An 18,781-nucleotide genomic window follows, 5' to 3' on the forward strand; every position below is an offset into this window, starting at 1 on the left:
CTGTGTAATTATAGTAATAACATAGCAATCATATATATTCTTTTAAGATAATAGTAGTAATATGTACAGGGCACTTAATGTGTAATACAAAGCAGGTTAAGCGTCTTAGATAGATTATACCAACGCACCCCCAGACCACCTTTGAAGTAGTTCTTCATGATACATCCAATTTACAGATGAGGAAACTGAAGCTCTCAATTGTGTGACCTTGAAAAACTGTTTAAATCTATCTGAGCATTAGTTTCTAATTTGAAGATAATAAAATCTACCTTGGAGATTGTTGTAAGGAATACAGAGGATATTTATAAAGTATCTAGCATTATGCCAGGCACTCTAATGAGTTATTATTTTTATTATTCTTATTAGTACTATTATCTAATTGTTAGGATGATGATGATTATGTCGCTGTCTATCCTGAAAAGGAATTCAGTCTTCTTGCAACCAAAGACACATATATTAAAGTAAATTAAACAGAATTTGGGAACAAAAGAAAAAAGGAGAAAACACATATATGTGATTACACATCAGATAAGACTCTGCGCTTCCTAGCAGTCAGATTAAACAGAGAAGCATAATTGTTTTCAGGGTTTACATTACCAGAAATGGGAAAATATGCCCCCTTCTCAGAGGAGGAGTATTTTTCCTGACACTGAAATAGAAGAGAGATATTCAAAGAATTTAGTGCGGATGTTACTGAACTATGAGCTGATATGTGCCTCAAGTTCAGTTTTTTAGAAAACAGTACATTTCATGTGAAGATCTAGGATGAAAAACTAGCACTCCCCATTAACACCTCCAGTCAGTGGTGGTGACTGCCCGGGTCACAGCTAGGGGACGGGGGACCTAGTTGGCAAGGCTCAGAAGCCAGGGTGCTTGTCCAGCTTTGCTGCGTATTCCTGTGGCCTTGGGCTGGCCACGAAGCTTTTCAGGCTTCCAGCTGCATCGTCTGTAAACCGAGAGCCGTGATTTTGGTGCCTTTGGTTTGTGCTGTTAGTGACCTTGTGATGTGCCCGTGGTGTGAATTCAGAGCTGGCTTCTGCCCTCTCTCAATTCATTGTTTTCTCAGGTGCTAAAACCTGTTTTGAAAGTGAACCAAAGTAGAAGGGAAAAGTGGGATTTCTTTCTGCCTTCCAGTTTTCTAAAGACAGTCAGGAAGGAGAAGACCTGGGCTCCAGCTCTGATTTTAACTGACACCTGGATATTGGCAAATCCCTCCCTCTCTCAGCTTTAGTGTTCCCATCAGTAAATGCCAGAAATGGAATAAAGAAATTCTAAAATTCCGTCCTCTTAGTCCATTGGCATGTACTGTTCCAGCTGCTCCAAGGAACTGGAGGCTCAGGCTAGGACTCTTAGCCTGTGTGTGTGTCTCTTCTTTGGCCTTTACAACCTTAATTCAGCCCACCACGCTGGGCATGCTCAGCACAGAGACCCCCGTTCCCTTGGGCATCATCTTCCCTGCCTTCCTTGAGGGATTAAGGATCCTCACCTCCTCCCAGATCTCTCTTCTAGGTTCATGGAGGAATGTTTGACGTCTGTTGTTCAGAAGTACATCTGAACTCAGATCTCCATCAAACCCAGCTACACATACTATGTTAACTCGAAGAGAGCCCTTAGTTGCCTCAGAAAATAGGTTAGACAGACAGTATTAAGTATGACAGACTGGTGTTTTTCATTGTGCAGTAACATAAATGTTCTGGAGGTTTCTCAAGGTGACCAGCTGCCATTAATTGGGCTTTTATATTTTTTAATGGAGCGGACACTATCCTCAAGGTTTACATCCTTCATACAATTTTGTCCTCAAAGTAGCCCTTGGAAGTAGCTATGATTATTCCTATTTCTCAGATGACAAATAATTGAGGCTCAGAGTAGTAATTTGCCCAAGGTCACCTATCACGTGGGTGACGGGGCTGGTATTTGAACCCCTATCTGTGTGGTTCTAGTGCTCAAGCTCTTTCTACTAGTTCCAGGAACCAGTGGATCAAGGTCTGCCAAGGCTGCTACATGATGTGGTCAAAGGACACCCCTTTGTACAAGGCAGGTCTTATACTGAAGGAGAGGGAAAATCCCCATTCAGAAGCAGGGGATAGGTTGCCTTTGGTGCCAAGAGACTCCTGGGCTCACAGCTCCTACTAGGAAATTCGCCATATTGTCCAGATAGAGGTCAGAGTAAGGCCCACTGCAGCTCATTTACTTCAGGATTAATACTTTATCAGTTCAGTTCAGTCGCTCAGTCGTGTCCAACTCTTTGCAACCCCATGAATACTTTATAGCCCCTAAGATTTTGCGTAATGTCCAGAGGTACCAGAGTTGTGTTTAAAGAAGTAGGAAAGAATGCAGGTCTTCAGGAACTCCTGCCCAGACTCTGGCAACAGAACTGTGAGCCTGCTCTGTGCCCAGCCCTGCCCAGGGTACTGGAGATCAGAACCAGATCAGACAGGGTCTCTGTCCACAGCACCGGGCCTGGAGTCTCAGCGGCAGACCATCTCCCATCTCTAACATCTATGGTTTGCAAAGTATTCTAAGGAAGGCCCACCTCCTCCGAGTACAGATGAGCAGCATCAGCATCCCCTGAGAACTCGATAGAAGCGCAGACTCTCGGACCACACCCAGAACTACGGAGCCGAAATCTTCATTTTAATGTGATTCATGAGCACATCAAAGTTTGAAAGGCTCTGCTCTAAAGGCATGGTTTCCAAAGCCAGCTGGGCCTCAGGAGCAACCAAGTGATCTTCAAGTGACAGATACCAGGCCCTTCAGATGGGTGAGACTTTTTTTTAAAAAAAGAAAAGAGTTTTCCAGGTGAATCTGATGTTGAGAACCATCACCCTACGATCCTTAGCAGTGGGTGTTTCCTGTCTGCAATCCCAGAGAAGCCGATAGGCATTTACTCACTGATTCATAAAGTCAGCAGGCCTTTCTGGAACACTGACTCTGTACCAGCTCAGGGCTAAGCAGCAGGAATTTGAAGCCTGGCCCTGGCTCTACCCCTAAAGGGTCCAGGATGTCCTTGAGGAGTCAGACAGCTAAGCAGAAAAGGGTCTTAAGGTGCTGGAGGTACTGAAAGTATGATGTGCTGAGAGTCTGGCGGAGACACAACAGAAGAAGGAGGGGAAAGCAGGGACCCCGGAATCCAGGAGAGGTTGGCATTCCAGGTGAGGTGATGTCGGAGCTAAGTCCTCAGAGATGGGCAGGCACCCTGGGCAAGGAAGGCAGAGGAGCTCTCTAGGCCCTGAGGAGCAGCGCGGGGAAGTGGAGCGAACACAGACTCTGGCATCCAGCAGATCAAAGATAAATACCATCCTGCCACTTAGCACTTTCTGGCCCTGCTCAAGTTTCAAGTTTCTAAACATCTCATCTCAGGTTTCTAAAGCAGTTTTTTTTAAAGTACCTGCCTTCTATGGTTATTTGTGATGAAAAGGAGGTTGTGCATATAAAAGGCTAGCAGCATGTCTGGGACAAACTGGCGCCCAGAGATGGCAGCGGATGCTTCCACACCGGCAGCCCGGGTGCCCACAGCTCTGCCCCCAGGACGGGGGCGCTGCTCCTGGGAGAGGTCCGGGTTCCACTCCCAGTGCAGGTGGCCCGAGGAAGAAGCGAGCGGAAGATTGCCCAAGAGCTCTGCCAACTCGAAAGGGCCATTGAGCTGGATCGTTTCACTTGAAGCTGATGCTAAGGCTGTCAGTGAAGCAGGGCAGGGCCGCCATGGTCTGATGGCCGAGGAGCCCACCGCTTGAACCATTTAGGTGGCCTGTCGAAACTAGAACCCACCTTCTCTCAGTTCACAACTGGTGCTCTTTCCCTTACTCTTAGCTGACGAAACCCAACCTCAGATTTGTTCTGGGGCACCAAGAGGGGGCCACTGAACAGTCTGCCAAATGCCACCCTCTTCTGGAATTCACCGATCTGAGAAACGTCGCTTACGTGGCACTTCTCTGGGTCGGTGCAGAAAGACATGAGCCAAAATCTCAGGATGGGGGGCCTCCTCTCAGTGAACAGGGACCCCCCCCTCCATATTCCTCAAGGACCTAGATTCTGCCTTGGCGAATAGCACTCGCTTATTATGGGTGATACGAAAATAAATGAAAAATTGACCTCCAGCTCTCATCAAGAATCAGAAAGCTCAAGGCTGCCCCTGCATTGCAGAGTAGGATCTAAGGTCACTGCATTTTATTTAGCCAAAATCAGTGTCATCTGGGAAAATTAAATCTGTCACATGTTATAGGGCAAGTCACAGGGGACATGTCCAGATAAACAGGACATCTCTCCTGTTACCATCACTCCTAAGAAAGAAGTTAACAAGAAAGCTAAGTAATTTGATTGAAAATATTGTTTAAATAAACTAAAAATGGAGATCTCACGCACTTAATGGCAGCTGTCGGCTAGAAAAGCATCAAGCTGAGCATTGGAAACACAGAAAAGAATAAAATCCCATCTCTTCCCATCAAGTAGTGACAGGACTGGGGAGACAGAGTGAAAAGTGAAAGTGTTATCCACTCACTTGTGTTGGACTCTTTGCAACACAGAGAATTTCAGGCTGATTCTTTACCGCCTGAGCTGCCAGGGAAGACTTTGGGAGGCAGACACGTAAGTAAATATCCAGAGCATCGCGTCCAGTGTCCCGTAACCCAGATACAGACAGATGAGAGTCTCAGTGCATAGGGAACAAAGGCTGGAGGAGGTTTGACAGAAAAGGTACCGTTTGAGCTGACACCTGAAGAGTGAATAGCAGTCAGCAGGCTGAGCAGGGGAGGGTATTTTTTGTTTGAGGGACCAGCTGTCAGGATGGCTGATGACAAGCGGTGAGGGAATGGCCTAGACGGGGAAGAAGTTGTGAATCATTACTACCTGATAGCAAAGCTCAGGCTTAATAAGAGATACCTGCTCTGTAGTCCTCTCCAAAGACAAGAACAGACATAATGACTAGTAATTAAAATAATAATTATGATTATCAAGTGCCCACTGTGGGTTTCGCTGGTGGCTCAGATGGTAAAGAATCTGCCTGCAGTGTGGGAGACCTGGGTTCGATCCCTGGGTCGGGAAGATCCCCTGGAGGAGGGCATGGCAACCCACTCCAGTATTCTTGCCTGGAGAATCCCCTTGGACAGAGGAGCCTGGCGGGCTACAGTCCATGGGGTCACAAAGAGTTGGACACGGCTGAGCAACTAAGCAGAGCACACACAGCACTGCGTGCCATGCACTATGCTGAGTGTTTTTCACATATAATTTATATAACATTTTATATAATGTTCCCAATATACCAGCAAGGTTCACACGCCCATTTTGCAGATGAAGAAAACTTGAGGCTCAGGAGACCAGGTCAGTTGCCCAGGTTTCAGAACCACAAAATGACAGAGCTAGACATGGAACCCAGACTGATTTGAACCCAGAGCCTGCGCGATTTTTCCTGCCCCGTGCCTGGAGATGCCACCTTGCCTGCGCCATCTCTCTGTGCAGTCCCCATCTAGCTTCCCTCTCCTCCATCAGCACATCCTGCTCTTCGTGGCTGTTCTGCAGAAACAGAACTATTACCAGCACAGCTCCCCTGTTCTGTTTCTTGCCTGGCTGTTGCTGCCAATTACAGACTAATCTTGTAGTTCATTTGTGTCTGGCTGCAAGAAGGAGTCTACTGGGCCCCTGATAAGTATAACATGAGTGTCAAAGGAAGAAGCCATTGGCACTGGCTGCAGTCCAGTCTGACTGGGACCTTAGCAGTCCGTCCCAGGATGGGGGTGGAGCTGTTATGAAAGCTGCGTGGGGGAAGACCTCATGTGTTGCTTTGTTTAGTTTTGAAGTGTTTTTTAAAGTCAGATCCTTTCGTGTCTCTGGTCTGGATTTACAGACCACCGCTGGTCAGCCTCACGGATAATCTTTTTAAAGAAAACACAGGCATCGCACTGTTGGCTGGGCATGACAGTCATCAACAAGAAGCTCTTGCATTCGTAGGAAAGGCCAACCACAGAGGTCAGAAAAATTGGGGAACCGTCACCCCAAAGAGGGACATTGTCCCCTTTTGGGCTTAATCTCAGGTTGTGTATCTCTGGCTGCCTGTCAGGAAAGAAGAAAGTGCTCACCGGCTGGCCTGTCCTTGCTTTCCAGTCACAGCCCAGCACACAAGTACTACCTGACCGCAGACCCCATGAGTGGGGCCGTCTTCCTGTCGGACACTACCAGCCGGCGCGTCTTCAAGATCAAGTCCACGGTGGTGGTGAAGGACCTCGTCAAGAACTCTGAGGTGGTGGCGGGGACAGGTGACCAGTGCCTCCCCTTCGATGACACTCGCTGCGGGGATGGTGGAAAGGCCACGGAAGCCACACTTACCAACCCCAGGGGTAAGGCTTTGCTTTCAAAGCTCTCTCAGTAACATTCATAGGGGTAGCTCCATTTCCCAAAGGTAAACCTGTTTATCATTGCAAAAAAAGTTGGAAAATGCTAAGAACTCTACAGAGGAAAGTTTAAGCTGTCATAATTCAACCTGCCAGAAATATTCCCAGTTAATATTTCCTATCTTTCCCCCTAGCCTTTTTTCTAAGTGTTTGTGTGTAACTAATGCTCACCAGAAACAAACCAAATTAAGTCACATTAAACAAGCTGTTTTAGTAACCTACTTTTTTTTAAAGTGATATATCACAAATATTTCTCCATGTCATTAAAGAGTCTTCTATGAATTTGATTTTAATGGCTATATAGTATTCCACCAAATGGATGTCCCGTTATTTATCAGTCCCCTCCTGTTGAATATATATGCTGCCTTTCATGTCATTGTTTGATTTTTAAAAAAAAGTAGTGGTATATCATCTTTGCACATGTTCATGTCCTATAGGATGGGTTAACTTTTCAGTTTCAATTTTGAGTCCTTCAAAAAACTAGACCTCTTCACACCCACAATTACTTTCCGTTCACTTATTCAGCAAGTATTTGCTGAGTATGCAGTGCACTGTGCGTACATAGATAAGTTCATTATAGCAGAAAAATAAGACTTGAATGTAAATCACTGAGATGGGAGAGGGGCAGAAGTGCTCCCTGGGGTGCAAGAAGAAAGAACTGTGCATTGAGGGTCCAGAGCCAAGGGCGTCCCCTGTGCCCAGAAGACTGGGAAGGCTTTTTGGAGGAGAAGCCATTGTTGTCAACAGACATCCATCAGCACGTGTTCACCGTGCTGCAGGCCCTAAAGCCAATGACCTGTGGTGTCTAAGCCACAGGGTCCTTGTCAATAAAATAGGAGTAATAATATCTTCTGTGTCAACCTCCCAGAATTGTTCTGAGAGTCAAAATTAATATGTTTCATATGATGTCCTATAAAAATGTCATGAGCGATAGTTTTCTTAAGTAGTGCCAGATTTCAGGGCTTGGTTTCAAATGTGAACTGTAGACTTGTGAAGTCAGGCAGTCCTATATTTAAATTCAGACAGTGCTACCTAATGGGAACCCCTGGTGGCTTAGCTGTAAAGAATCTGCCTGCAACTCGGATGCAGGTTTGATTCCTGGTTGGGAAGATCCCCTGGAGAAGGAGATGGCAACCCACTCCAGTACTCTTTCCTGGGAAATCCCATGTACAGAAAAGCCTGGAGGGCTACAGTCCATGGGCTCACAAAGAGTCAGACACGACTTAGTGACTAAACCACCAGCACGACTGCCATTGCCGCCTAATAGCTGTGTGACTTTGGGTGAGTTGTTTAACCTCTCTGAGCCCCATCTTCCCCCTCTAAAGAGAAATACACCGTGCAGTTGTAGTCCAGATTAACTGTTATGAGGAATGTAAATACTTCCTTAGGACAGTGGTACCAGGCACATGATAAACATCTCATAAATGGTAATTCCTCTTCCTGTTATATTGTATGTACAGAATATCATGTATCATTCCTAATCTGTCTCTACCACATACCTGAAGTGATCAGGTAGTAACTCCATGGGGTAAATTTTGTGACACCTGTGGTTAATCTCCTTCTGAATTACCATTTCCTAATACTGAGAGAGTAGCCTAGAGTGGAAAGAACACTGGGCTTGCACTCAGGGAGCCTGCATTACGGTTTTGCTCCGCAGCTCCCGGCTCTGGGACCTCCTCTTCTGGGCCTCAATTTTCCTTTCGTAAATGTGCAGCTGGGGCTAAATGGTCTGTGAGAGCCCGTTTGGTGGCAGCGTTCTATTCTCTTAAAATTAATACAGTTTTTTTTCTGAGAGAAAAAACACACATGTAGTGACAGGGAAATTGCCCCAAAGCCTGTAATTAACCCAGATAGAAATGACAAGAGTGCCAGAATGTGCAGACACTGTGCAACAGGGAGGAGAAAAGATGTCCATCTATTTAGCACAACAAAAGGAGAAAAAAAAATGAAGTCATTAATCAGGGCACACATCACTTCTATTAGCCTATGCAGCCAACTCTGTAAACAAGAAACCCAGTTGTTCCTGGAGCATTCATCAGTCCTACAGCAGATGGAGGAGAAGGACCAAGCACAGCCACACAGACAAGAAAGCGCCTGTCTTAAGTGCCTGTGCTTAAAGAGTGAAATGAGTTCATATTCTAGGCAGGGACAGAAGGAGGACGTCCCCCACTCTAACGCTGCTGGTCCTCCGCGTGAAATCACTGTCCAGCCCTGAGCAGCCTAAGGCAGCGGGCCGGAGGAGCCACAGGTCCTGTGGGTGTTCATCACGCAGAGGCCCTTGGGTGTCTTCACCCCACCCTACTGACGGATCACAGACCTGTGGGCCCTTGAGAGCAAGCAGAGTGGGTTTCATGTTCTCATAATTCTAAGTCATTATAATAATTGCGGGCTAACTATTACAGGTCAGATGTTATTACCCGCATTTTAACCATGAAAAAACTGGGACTTGAAAGTGCAGTGACTACCCCAAAGGTTATATAACTGGGAGGCTCTATAACTTTCAACGTCTCCACCTCTGTGAAGCTTTTTCTGCCCCCAGAGAAAACAAGATGAAACCGACCGGAATCTCCTTTATTTCCCTGTGAACTGCCCTGGCTTCTGTCACTCCCTGGGTCCAAAGTCATTCCTGTGCCCCTCATCTAGACCGTGCAATCCTCGGGGGCACACCCTGTCTGTCTCTCAGCCCCAGGACCCCTCAGCTGTTCACACTGCTATAGGGTATGTCTGACTCCTCTGATTCTAGACCCGCGGTGTCAGTATCACCCATGAGCCTTGGTCCTAGTCCCAGCCACCGTGTGAGTTATTAATGGTATTTCTGGGAGTGAGACCAAGCAGATGAATGTGTACAAATACATGTATTTAAAGATTCTTCAGGTGATTCTTATCCATATCACTGGTTAAGAAGTCCTCATTTACTAGAGTGTTTCTCAAACTTTGATTTATATCATTTTACATCATTATCACCCAGGACACTGGTCAAAAATACAGGTAGATGTTCAGGCTGCACTTGAGATTTTGTGAACCAGGTACCTGGGGAAATAGTGCATTTTAGCTAGCTCCCAGGTGATTGTCATACACATCCAAAAGTGAGAAATACAGATCTAGAACAATCTTTTCATTTCATAACTAAGAAAACAAATGCAAGGACATCCAGTGACTTGCCCGAGGTCACACAGGTGGCCCTGGAGAAAGTCAGCAGGTGGGATAGTCTAGCAAATGGAGGAAATGAATGTTGAATAATTCATTGTGCCTTTTTTAGACATGAAATTCACCAATATTCCCTACACAAATCCAAAGGATTCTTTTTTAGGCTCTATAATTCAAAACTAACCAACGAAACTAAAATAGTAATAGTGAACTCCCTGGAGGTCCAGTAGTTAGGACTCCACACTTCCACTGCAGGGAGCCTGGTTCGACCCCTGGTCAGGGAACTAAGCCAAGCCACATGGCATGACCAAAGAAATTAAAAACTAGAATAGAATAACATCAAATAGTAATAGACTAGAAAAGCTTGAGGGATAATTGTCCTGGAAGAAAAGAAAAATTACTGCCATCAAGGGGATTTGATGCTTATAATTTCAGGTCTTCAGAAGTAGGTTAATTTACATAGTCCACCATTTTGACATTGAAAATGTTCCTCCTTGCTACTACCTGTAGTGCTTGACTCCCAGCAGTTATGAGTCCAGATTTTGTGGATGACTGAGATGATAGGTAAATATCTCCAGAGGCAGCAAGGTAGAACAACCAGAGGCCTGGAGAATCTGAAGACCTGGGTGCTGATCCCCGTTTTGCAAGCCCCTGGGCAGCTGTCTCCTCATCTTCAGAGAGGGGATGAATGTCGTGGAGAAGATGGAATCAAATCACGGAGGAGACGTGCCCGTCAGCCTGCACGTTTCCGTGAGTACGCGGGTCGTAACCACCTCTAAGGCTGAACTTCCCACTTGGGCTTCTCCACCCCAGGCATCACGGTGGACAAGTCGGGGCTGATCTACTTCGTGGATGGCACCATGATCAGACGCATTGATCAGAATGGGGTCATCTCCACCCTGCTGGGCTCCAACGACCTCAGCTCAGCCCGGCCCCTGAGCTGTGACTCTGTGATGGATATCTCTCAGGTAAGGAGGAGGCTCGTCCGCCGGGGCCCTGGGTCAGCATGCTTGTCCTCTCGTGGGCGCCCGGCCCGCCTGCTGGCCGTTCGTCTTTGTAGTGCACAAGGCTTGTAAGCGCACTCTTGGTGCAGGGCCTCTTAAGAGCACGAAGGACACACAGATGGGTCCAGCACAGTGTGGGGCTCTGGAAGGTCTCCATCAGAGGTGACAGGTGGGTGATACAGGAAGACCCAGAGGATTGAAGAAATCTGCCCCATATAGCCCTCGAAGGCAGGAGCGCCTCACATAGTGTAAATTGAAATCCGTAACCTCGTGAAGTCACAGATACTGAACGCTGTCTGTTCTCCTCCTGGGCTGTGAGCTCCTGTAAGCTCCTGTAAGCTGTTCTCCTCCTGTAAGCTACATGAGGACAGGAATTCTGTCCATCTTTTCCTGTGCTATAACCAGGGGGCCTGGTACACAGGAGCACACCCAATACTTGTTTGCTGACTATTTTGTTAATGGATTGATTGAATCCCAGCTTTGCCACTCACCAGCTGTATAACTTTAGACAAGTTGCTGAGGTCCTCTGAGCCTCACTTTCCATATCTCTAAAATAGAAATAATTGATGTTGGCCTGGCAGGATTGCCTTGAGAATATGGTATGCAGTGTATGCAGTGTATGCAGGGCTCCGAGCACCACTCAGCACTCTGTAGGTGATCGCTAAACAGAAATTCTAGTCCTACTTTCACAGAGGAGGTGACATTTGTACCAGCTTTTGAAGGTTGAATAGGAGTTTGTTGGGTGACAGGAAGAAAGGAGACATTTCACACGATGGAAACTGCATGTGCAATGGTACAAAGATGTTAATGGGCTGGAAACATTCAAGGAACTTTGGAAGATTGAACACTGAGCATATGGTTCTTAGAAGGAAGCAGCAGGAGTTGGAACTGGAGGTGTGCTTTGGAGCCAGTTAGGGAAGGACTTACCTTACCACACCAGGGTTTGACCCTTAGCAAGTGGGCTCCAGGAGCCCAGCATAGACCCAAGAGAGACACAAGGTTCTGACTGCTGGTCAGCGTGTCCCTAGTTTGTCCTACAGCAACTTGAGAAGGGATGTGTCCTTTATTGCTCAATCCTTTAGTAGAACCTGGCTGGCGCTGAATCAGTGAATATCCATCTTGTCAAGATTAGCAAAGCCAGAGATAGAAGGAGGTTCAAATCACATTAAATTTCGAATTGGTGTTAGCAGTGGGCACACTTGGCTTTGTAAACCCCCTCACTTCTAGGGGAGCCTGCATACAGGCCCGTTGCCACTCACTGCCAACCTGCTGCCTGCGTTCAACAGGTGACGGAGGCTGGGAGGCTTCCCAGCTCGTGCCCACCTCTGCTCCCAGCGTGTCACCAAGCCCCTTCCCTGGACCTCAGGGCTGCTGCTGGGGGTCCCGCAGCCGCGTCGCTTCCCCGTCCGATGCTGCTGTGGTTTGCTTCTGCACCAGCTACTGATTGTTATGCTCCCGAGTGGGAATCTATTCTCTGCCATTCGTCTTTCCAATTTGGCGGACTTCCCCTTGCTGGCTCGAGGGCTTCCCTCTCCGGTCTGTGAGTAAGCTTGATTTACCCCGTCAGGAAGCGGCCACAGCCTGAGGATGTTATGTCCAAGTCTCTTCAGTTCTCCAAATGGGCCCTCCACCAGCCAGCACAGGGTGCCGAAAAGTTTCAATCCACATGTTGGAAAATTGTGTAGCTTTAGCTGGAGGTGCTGCCAAGCAGCCAGATCAAAGCCTTGAAAGACAGCTGGCATATTGTGGAGGGGGAAAAAAATCCACGCTTAAATTCAGAAATCCTGGACTGAAATCTCCTTGCCCCTGGTCCTCACCACCCTCGCCCGAATCGAAGCGCGGGATTCTTTTCACCACACGCTCTGACATAGCCATGAACTCTCACACGTGCATATGGGAAGGAGCCTGGCTTTAGTTCTCAGAGCTTCCTCCATCACAATCACACAGCTGCTCTACTGTGCTGGGTGGAGCAGGGAGGTGAGGCAGAGAAATGAGAGACAGCTCAGAGGCAAGAATGCAAAGGGGAGAACCAGGGACCCCGCTCGGACTGAAGACCAGGTGGGAGGAGAAAACAGGGAGGCAGAGAGTAGAGACGGAATGGGAGACGCTGCCACCTGTCCGGAAGACCGTTTCAGAACCCGGCATTCGTTCGCAACTCTGCAGCCTGCAGCCACCACAGACAGTCAGTATCACCCTGTCCGTGGTCCAGAATAACTTCCTGAGAACGTACTGTGTGCGGGCACGCTTACAAATGGGGACACAGGGATGGGTGTGCCAACTTTTCTTGGTTAGCTGTCACCATAATCCCGCATGGAGTCACAAAGAGTCGGACACGACTTAGCGAGTGAACAACAACAGTAATCCCTCAAGGTAGGTATTACATACCCTGTTTTATAGACGGGGAGACAGGCTTGGTGGAGGAAAATGTGATTATAAATGCAGAGCTCTGTGCTAGGTTCCCTCAGGTGTGCGGAACAGAAATTTTTTTCATGATATCATGTAAAACGTTTTGAACTTCTTTCCCCGTATGTAGAAGAGGGTAATAAATATTACATAAGAGCCCCACACAGTGTCTGGCAGCTAATAATGGGCTGTAGGTATTCATTCTCTTTGTAATTTACAAAGAATTTCCTTGTGCGTCTTCTCGTTTGATCCTCACGACTACTCATATAAGATTTATTAGCACCGTCTACATATGAGAAAAGAAGTTCAAAGCGCTCATGTAACTTGAGGAAGATCACACCTGTGGTCACTGGCGGACTGAGCTAAGAAGCAAAGTGTCCAGACCCCCAATCCCTCCCTCTCTCTGTGCCATTCACCAGTCAGCCATTTTTCCAGCCATTCGATGATCCGTTTTTGCAAATAAGTGCAATGAGGCAGTCAAGTCAGGGAGCTTCAAGGCACGGGATGCTCTAGGGGAGAGGGGAAGGAGCTTGATTCCATCTCAGGATGACAGAAGTGCGAGCTGGAGGGACCTCAGCAACGGTAAAGTCTCCTTCCTCCCTTCTGGCGATGGGAAATGAAGCCTCCAACGTGATCATCCCTAACAGGGAGGTAAAATCAAAGCAGCCTAGGTACTTGGTCCAGAACCGTCACGCACACGTGGTGACTCCAAGCGCACTTCTTTCGCCTTCTTTCCTGGGTGGCTGTGTGCACGTGGGTGTGCAAGAGAGAGTAGGAGAGGCTTGTCCTTTCCTCCTCCCCCCTTCCTCTCCCTCTCCCTCCCAGGCTCCCCGTTTCCCACCCTCCCTCCCCACCCATCAAGAAGCCCTCTTTTCATCATAATGACAGGCAGAAAGGTCTCAGCAAGCATGTCCCCAAGGCGCCACAGGGCCAGAGGGCATAAAATATTTAGCAGCCAGTGTTGACAAGAAATGGGCTTTAGGAAATTGAAAATTCCCCTGTCACTTTAGAGTAAACTGTGTTCTTGATGCAGCCGAAGGCAGCTGTGATGCGGTGCTCCGGGGAGTGCTGGGAAGTGTGAAAGGAGGCAGCCCAGCCGCTGGCGCTGGCGTCGCCTGGGGCCCCCTGTGCTGTGGGGCAGAGGGGGCCCGGGCCGCAGGCGAGGGAGCATGCAGACCCTCGAAGCAGTGAAGCTGGCAGGGCCTGCTCTGTGCTGAGGATGGGCCGGATGTGCTGCTCAAGGGCTGGATGGAGGTGGCCACGTCTCATAGGTGTATTATCTTCTGGGATTTCTTCCCACCCTAGTCAACTCCCACATGCACATTGCAGGAAATATAAAAAATTTAAAATGACAAAGAAGAAAGTTAAAATTACCTCTCCTCCCAACATGGGTTAACATTTCGGTATATAACGCTGGAGCTTTTAACCCCTGCTTATATGCATCATCTATCTGCTTTATTGTTGTCTGTCTTTCCCAGTTGGGATCACACTGTGCTTACTGTTCTGCAAACTGTTCTTTCCACTTAATACGTAGCAAACATTTTCCCATGTCATTAAATATCCATCTGTAACATCACTTTTAACTGCTGCACCAAGTGCACTAACCTGTGGGTGAACAAAATGGACTATAATTTCTTCAGCCAGGTCTCTGTCATTGGGCATCTGTGTTAGTTCCAGCCTTTCAGCATTATTAAAAATGGCTGTGATAAGCACCTCTGTAGTCATGGGTGTACAAGAGTAAATTTCTGGAAGAGAAATGGCTCACTGAAAGGTATAACATTTATTTAAATAAACCCCAAGTTGGACGGAATGTCAAGGAGTTGTCAGGGGCTCAGGATCCTAAGGCAAAGAGTCCCCAGCAGTGGGGTGGATAAGGCAACTGCAGGCAGCAGCTGTCAGCCTACATGCATTGTGGCTGGACCTCTTGGGGAACACATTTGGCAAAGGGCTTCCTTTAGTGCCAGCACCTCCCAGGGCGAGATACTCAACATCCCAACCTCCAAGGCCATCAAGGCAAGAAACAGCATCCTCACCTTAGACCTGCCAGGTCACAGTCCCCTGTGTGCCCACCTGCAGGCCAGCCCCCTGGGATCCCTGCTGGCATCCCAGCCTGGCTCAGAGAAGGCGCAGACCTGGGGCCCAGGACCTCTGAACCCTCCATTCCCATAGCTGACATTGTTCATCTCTCCCAGGTGGACTTGTTCTCTGAGGTGCTAGAAACCATCATCCAAAGCAAGGTATCACCAACTTCAGTATGCGTGTGCAGGCGCCTCCGAGGGATTTTGTTGAAATGCCAGCTCAGATTCAGTAGGTTTGGGATGGGGCCTGCCATTCTGCTATACTGAGCAGCTCTCAGGCAATGCCAGTGCTCTCAGGCCAGAGATCACCCTTGAAGTTATCCAGTTTTGGTTCCCAGGCACATATTAGGATCATCCAGGATGCTTTTGTGCCTTTGCCAGAGCCCCATACCCAGGGATCTAATTTAGTTGATTTAATTTAATTGATCAGAGGTGGAATTTTAGCATCAATACTTTGTTAAATCACCACGGGTCCTTCCTATGTAGCCAGATTTGAGAATCACAGGTCTGCACCTATGTCAGACGGGGGCCAGGGTTGCTTTCACTTTCCATCCCCAGCCCCTAGCCATGTGTTACTCCATGAACTCAAAGAACTGAGAAATCCTTTTTCATGCATTTAGCAGCAGTTCATGTACGATGTTTCTTAAGCCTCTAAACAACTTCTCCTTCAGCCTCCAGACTCCATCTACCGTCCCCTCCCAACTCCATACCATTAGCTGCCATTCTTTAAGCACTCCAGAGGGTCAGACCCTTGGTACTATGATCATTACTTATCTCACAAATGTGAATATTGAGGCTCAAAGAGGCAAAGTAACTTGCCCAAGGTTGTAAGCAGGGGGACTGGGATCTGAATCCAGGCTTGTCCGACTCTCAGTCTCTCCTCTCACCTGTTCCTTTCATCTGTTTTTTTGCTGTCCCCTTCTTTGTGTTTCGTCAGTCTGACGTAGACCATCAGATGTCTTGGTGGGGCTCTTGTGTGGTTTCTGTCTGATCGGGGGCCGATGTCCACGGATGATGACAGGCTGCTGTGAGGGGCAGGCAGGACTGCCTGTGCTGGCGCTCGATCCCCTCTACTCGACCCAGGGCTCCACGGGGTGTGGGGCGATCAGTGGCGGGCCCCTCGCCAGGCATCTGAGTGTCCGTGTTTCCATTCTCAGGTTCGCCTGGAGTGGCCCACAGACTTAGCCATCAGCCCGATGGACAACTCGCTCTATGTCCTGGACAACAACGTGGTCTTGCAGATCTCTGAGAACCACCAGGTGCGCGTTGTCGCCGGGAGGCCCATGCACTGCCAGGTGCCCGGCATGGACCACTTCCTGCTGAGCAAGGTGGCCGTGCATGCAACCCTGGAGTCGGCCACCGCCTTGGCCGTCTCTCACAATGGGGTCCTGTACATCGCTGAGACCGACGAGAAGAAGATCAACCGCGTCAGGCAGGTCACCACCAGCGGAGAGATCTCACTGGTTGCCGGGGCTCCCAGTGGCTGTGACTGTAAAAATGATGCCAACTGTGATTGTTTCTCTGGAGATGATGGTTATGCCAAAGATGCGAAGCTGAATATCCCGTCTTCCTTGGCCGTGTGTGCTGACGGGGAGCTTTACGTGGCTGACCTTGGGAATATCCGAATCCGGTTTATCAGGAAGAACAAGCCTTTCCTCAACACCCAGAACATGTATGAGCTGTCCTCCCCGATTGACCAGGAGCTCTACCTGTTTGATACCAGTGGCAAGCATCTGTACACCCAGAGCCTACCCACGGGAGATTACCTGTACAACTTCACCTACACCGGGGATGGTGACGTCACACTCATCACAGACAACAACGGCAACGTGGTCAACGTCCGCAGAGACTCCACAGGGATGCCTCTCTGGCTGGCGGTCCCGGATGGCCAGGTGTACTGGGTGACCATGGGTACCAACAGCGCGCTCAAGAGTGTAACCACACAAGGACACGAGCTGGCCATGATGACATACCACGGCAACTCTGGCCTGCTGGCCACCAAGAGCAATGAAAATGGGTGGACAACATTTTATGAGTAAGTATCAAGACCAGGCCATTTGGTGATTTTGTTTCATGGGTGCATTGTAGAATTAGAGGTAAACTGATGAAGTGTTCATTTATGGATTTTTTTTTATTTTAATTCACTTGAGATGCAAACCATGACCTATTATATGTTCTGCATGTTAATAACCCAGATGATTACTCCTAGGAAGGACCATGGTGTGTTGGAAAAGGCGTGAGCTTTGAAGTCAGAGAAGCTGGGCTTGGATCCAGCTTTCCCTGTGGACTTAATCTCCCTAGGCCTCAGCTTCCACCTCTGTAAAACGGAAACCATCCTCCATGGACTCACTGCAAGGAGGTGACATAGATGGAAAATACTTGGTTAGGTGTCAGCATCGCCACATGACCACTATCCAGAAATGTGGCAATGGGAGAAGGAACAGTTCTGTGTGAAAGAAATGTCCACGTAATCCAAGTCCACATCTTTTTTTTTAATTAGTTTCTTTTTTATTGAAGGATAATTGCTTCACAGAATTTTGATGTTTTCTGTCAAACCTCAACATGAATCAGCCATAAGTATACATATATTCCCTCCGTTTTGAACCTCCCTCCCATCTCCCTCCCATCCCACCCCTCTAGGTTGATTCAGAGCCCCTGTTTGAGTTTCCTGAGACAAACAGCAAATTCCTGTTGGCTCTCTATTTTGCATATGGTAATGTAAGTTTCCATGTTACTCTTTCCATACATTTCACCCTCTCCTCCCCTCTCCCCATGTCCATAAGTCTGTTCTCTATGTTTGTTTCTCCATTGCTGCCCTGTAAATAAATTCTTCAGTACCATTTTTCTAGATTCCATATATATGTGTTAGAATACGGTATTTATCTTTCTTTTTCTGACTCACTTCACAAGTCCACATCTTTATGATTCAAAACTTTTTCTTTCACTTTTAACATTTTGGATGGAATTTATGAAGTGCATTAGATGCCTCCCTTCTCATTTTACAGGCATAAATCTTTCTTTTATGAGTCAAGGTCATTAATAAGAAACAAGGCATTTGATGCTGCCATATTGATCTCAGAAAAACAGCAGTGTCTGGTCCTGAAGAAAGATCTCAGCTCCCTGCCCTGGGATTGATCCTGGGTAACCTGGATGAAAACCAGGAATCCTAGTCACTAGAAAACCAGGGACTAGAGGCTAGAAGTAAAGTGGCCCTGACTCTTGCCCCAGTTTGAAAGCAAGTATGTTTCAAGGAGGCAAAAACTATAAAAAACAGAAAGTTTTGTTATTAGAGACACAGCATAATGTCTAGGAGAGCACACAGGAAAATAGTTTGTTTATCTAACTCAGAAGCAGAGGTACACACCCAGCCGGAAAGGGTATGGTCATCCTCTGTAATGAAGAGGAACGCAATAAGTCAGAGAGACGCACTCGGAGACAAGTGTGGGCGTCCTGAATGAGGAGGAGCACAGTAAGAAGGTGATTTAAATGACTTAATCTAGGGTCGTCCTTCCGGGTTTTTGTTTACTTTTGACTGATTGTCTAGTTTCTTTCTTCACCCCTGACTGGTCTTAGGAGCGCCCCCCCAGGATGCCTGCACAACTTTTCACTAAGGTGGATCCCACCACAGAGGCCTGTGGGTGTATATCCACACTTACAGGGCGGGGTTCCCTCCGTTCCCTCCCTTTTGACCCCCAAGGAGCCTCCCTACGCTTGGGCACCTCAGGAGTGGGCCTCTTACTGCTTTGCTTTAGCAGAGCTCAGCTTT

The 18,781-nt window shown here is 47.7% G+C and overlaps 1 protein-coding gene across 11 annotated transcripts in view; it reads left to right on the forward strand.

The window, feature by feature from the left end:
- TENM4 (teneurin transmembrane protein 4) overlaps positions 1 to 18,781 on the forward strand; it is an 861,213-nt gene that overhangs the window by 799,749 nt on the left and 42,683 nt on the right. For all 11 annotated transcript variants that reach the window (XM_070457221.1, XM_070457226.1, XM_070457220.1 and 8 more), the window contains 3 exons: positions 6,097 to 6,329; positions 10,344 to 10,498; positions 16,173 to 17,050. In XM_070457221.1, coding sequence (XP_070313322.1) covers positions 6,097 to 6,329; positions 10,344 to 10,498; positions 16,173 to 17,050 — 1,266 coding nt within the window. The remainder of the gene's footprint in view (positions 1 to 6,096; positions 6,330 to 10,343; positions 10,499 to 16,172; positions 17,051 to 18,781) is intronic.

The sequence above is a fragment of the Odocoileus virginianus genome, chromosome 28, assembly GCF_023699985.2.
Source record: "Odocoileus virginianus isolate 20LAN1187 ecotype Illinois chromosome 28, Ovbor_1.2, whole genome shotgun sequence".
Lineage (NCBI taxonomy): Eukaryota > Metazoa > Chordata > Mammalia > Artiodactyla > Cervidae > Odocoileus > Odocoileus virginianus.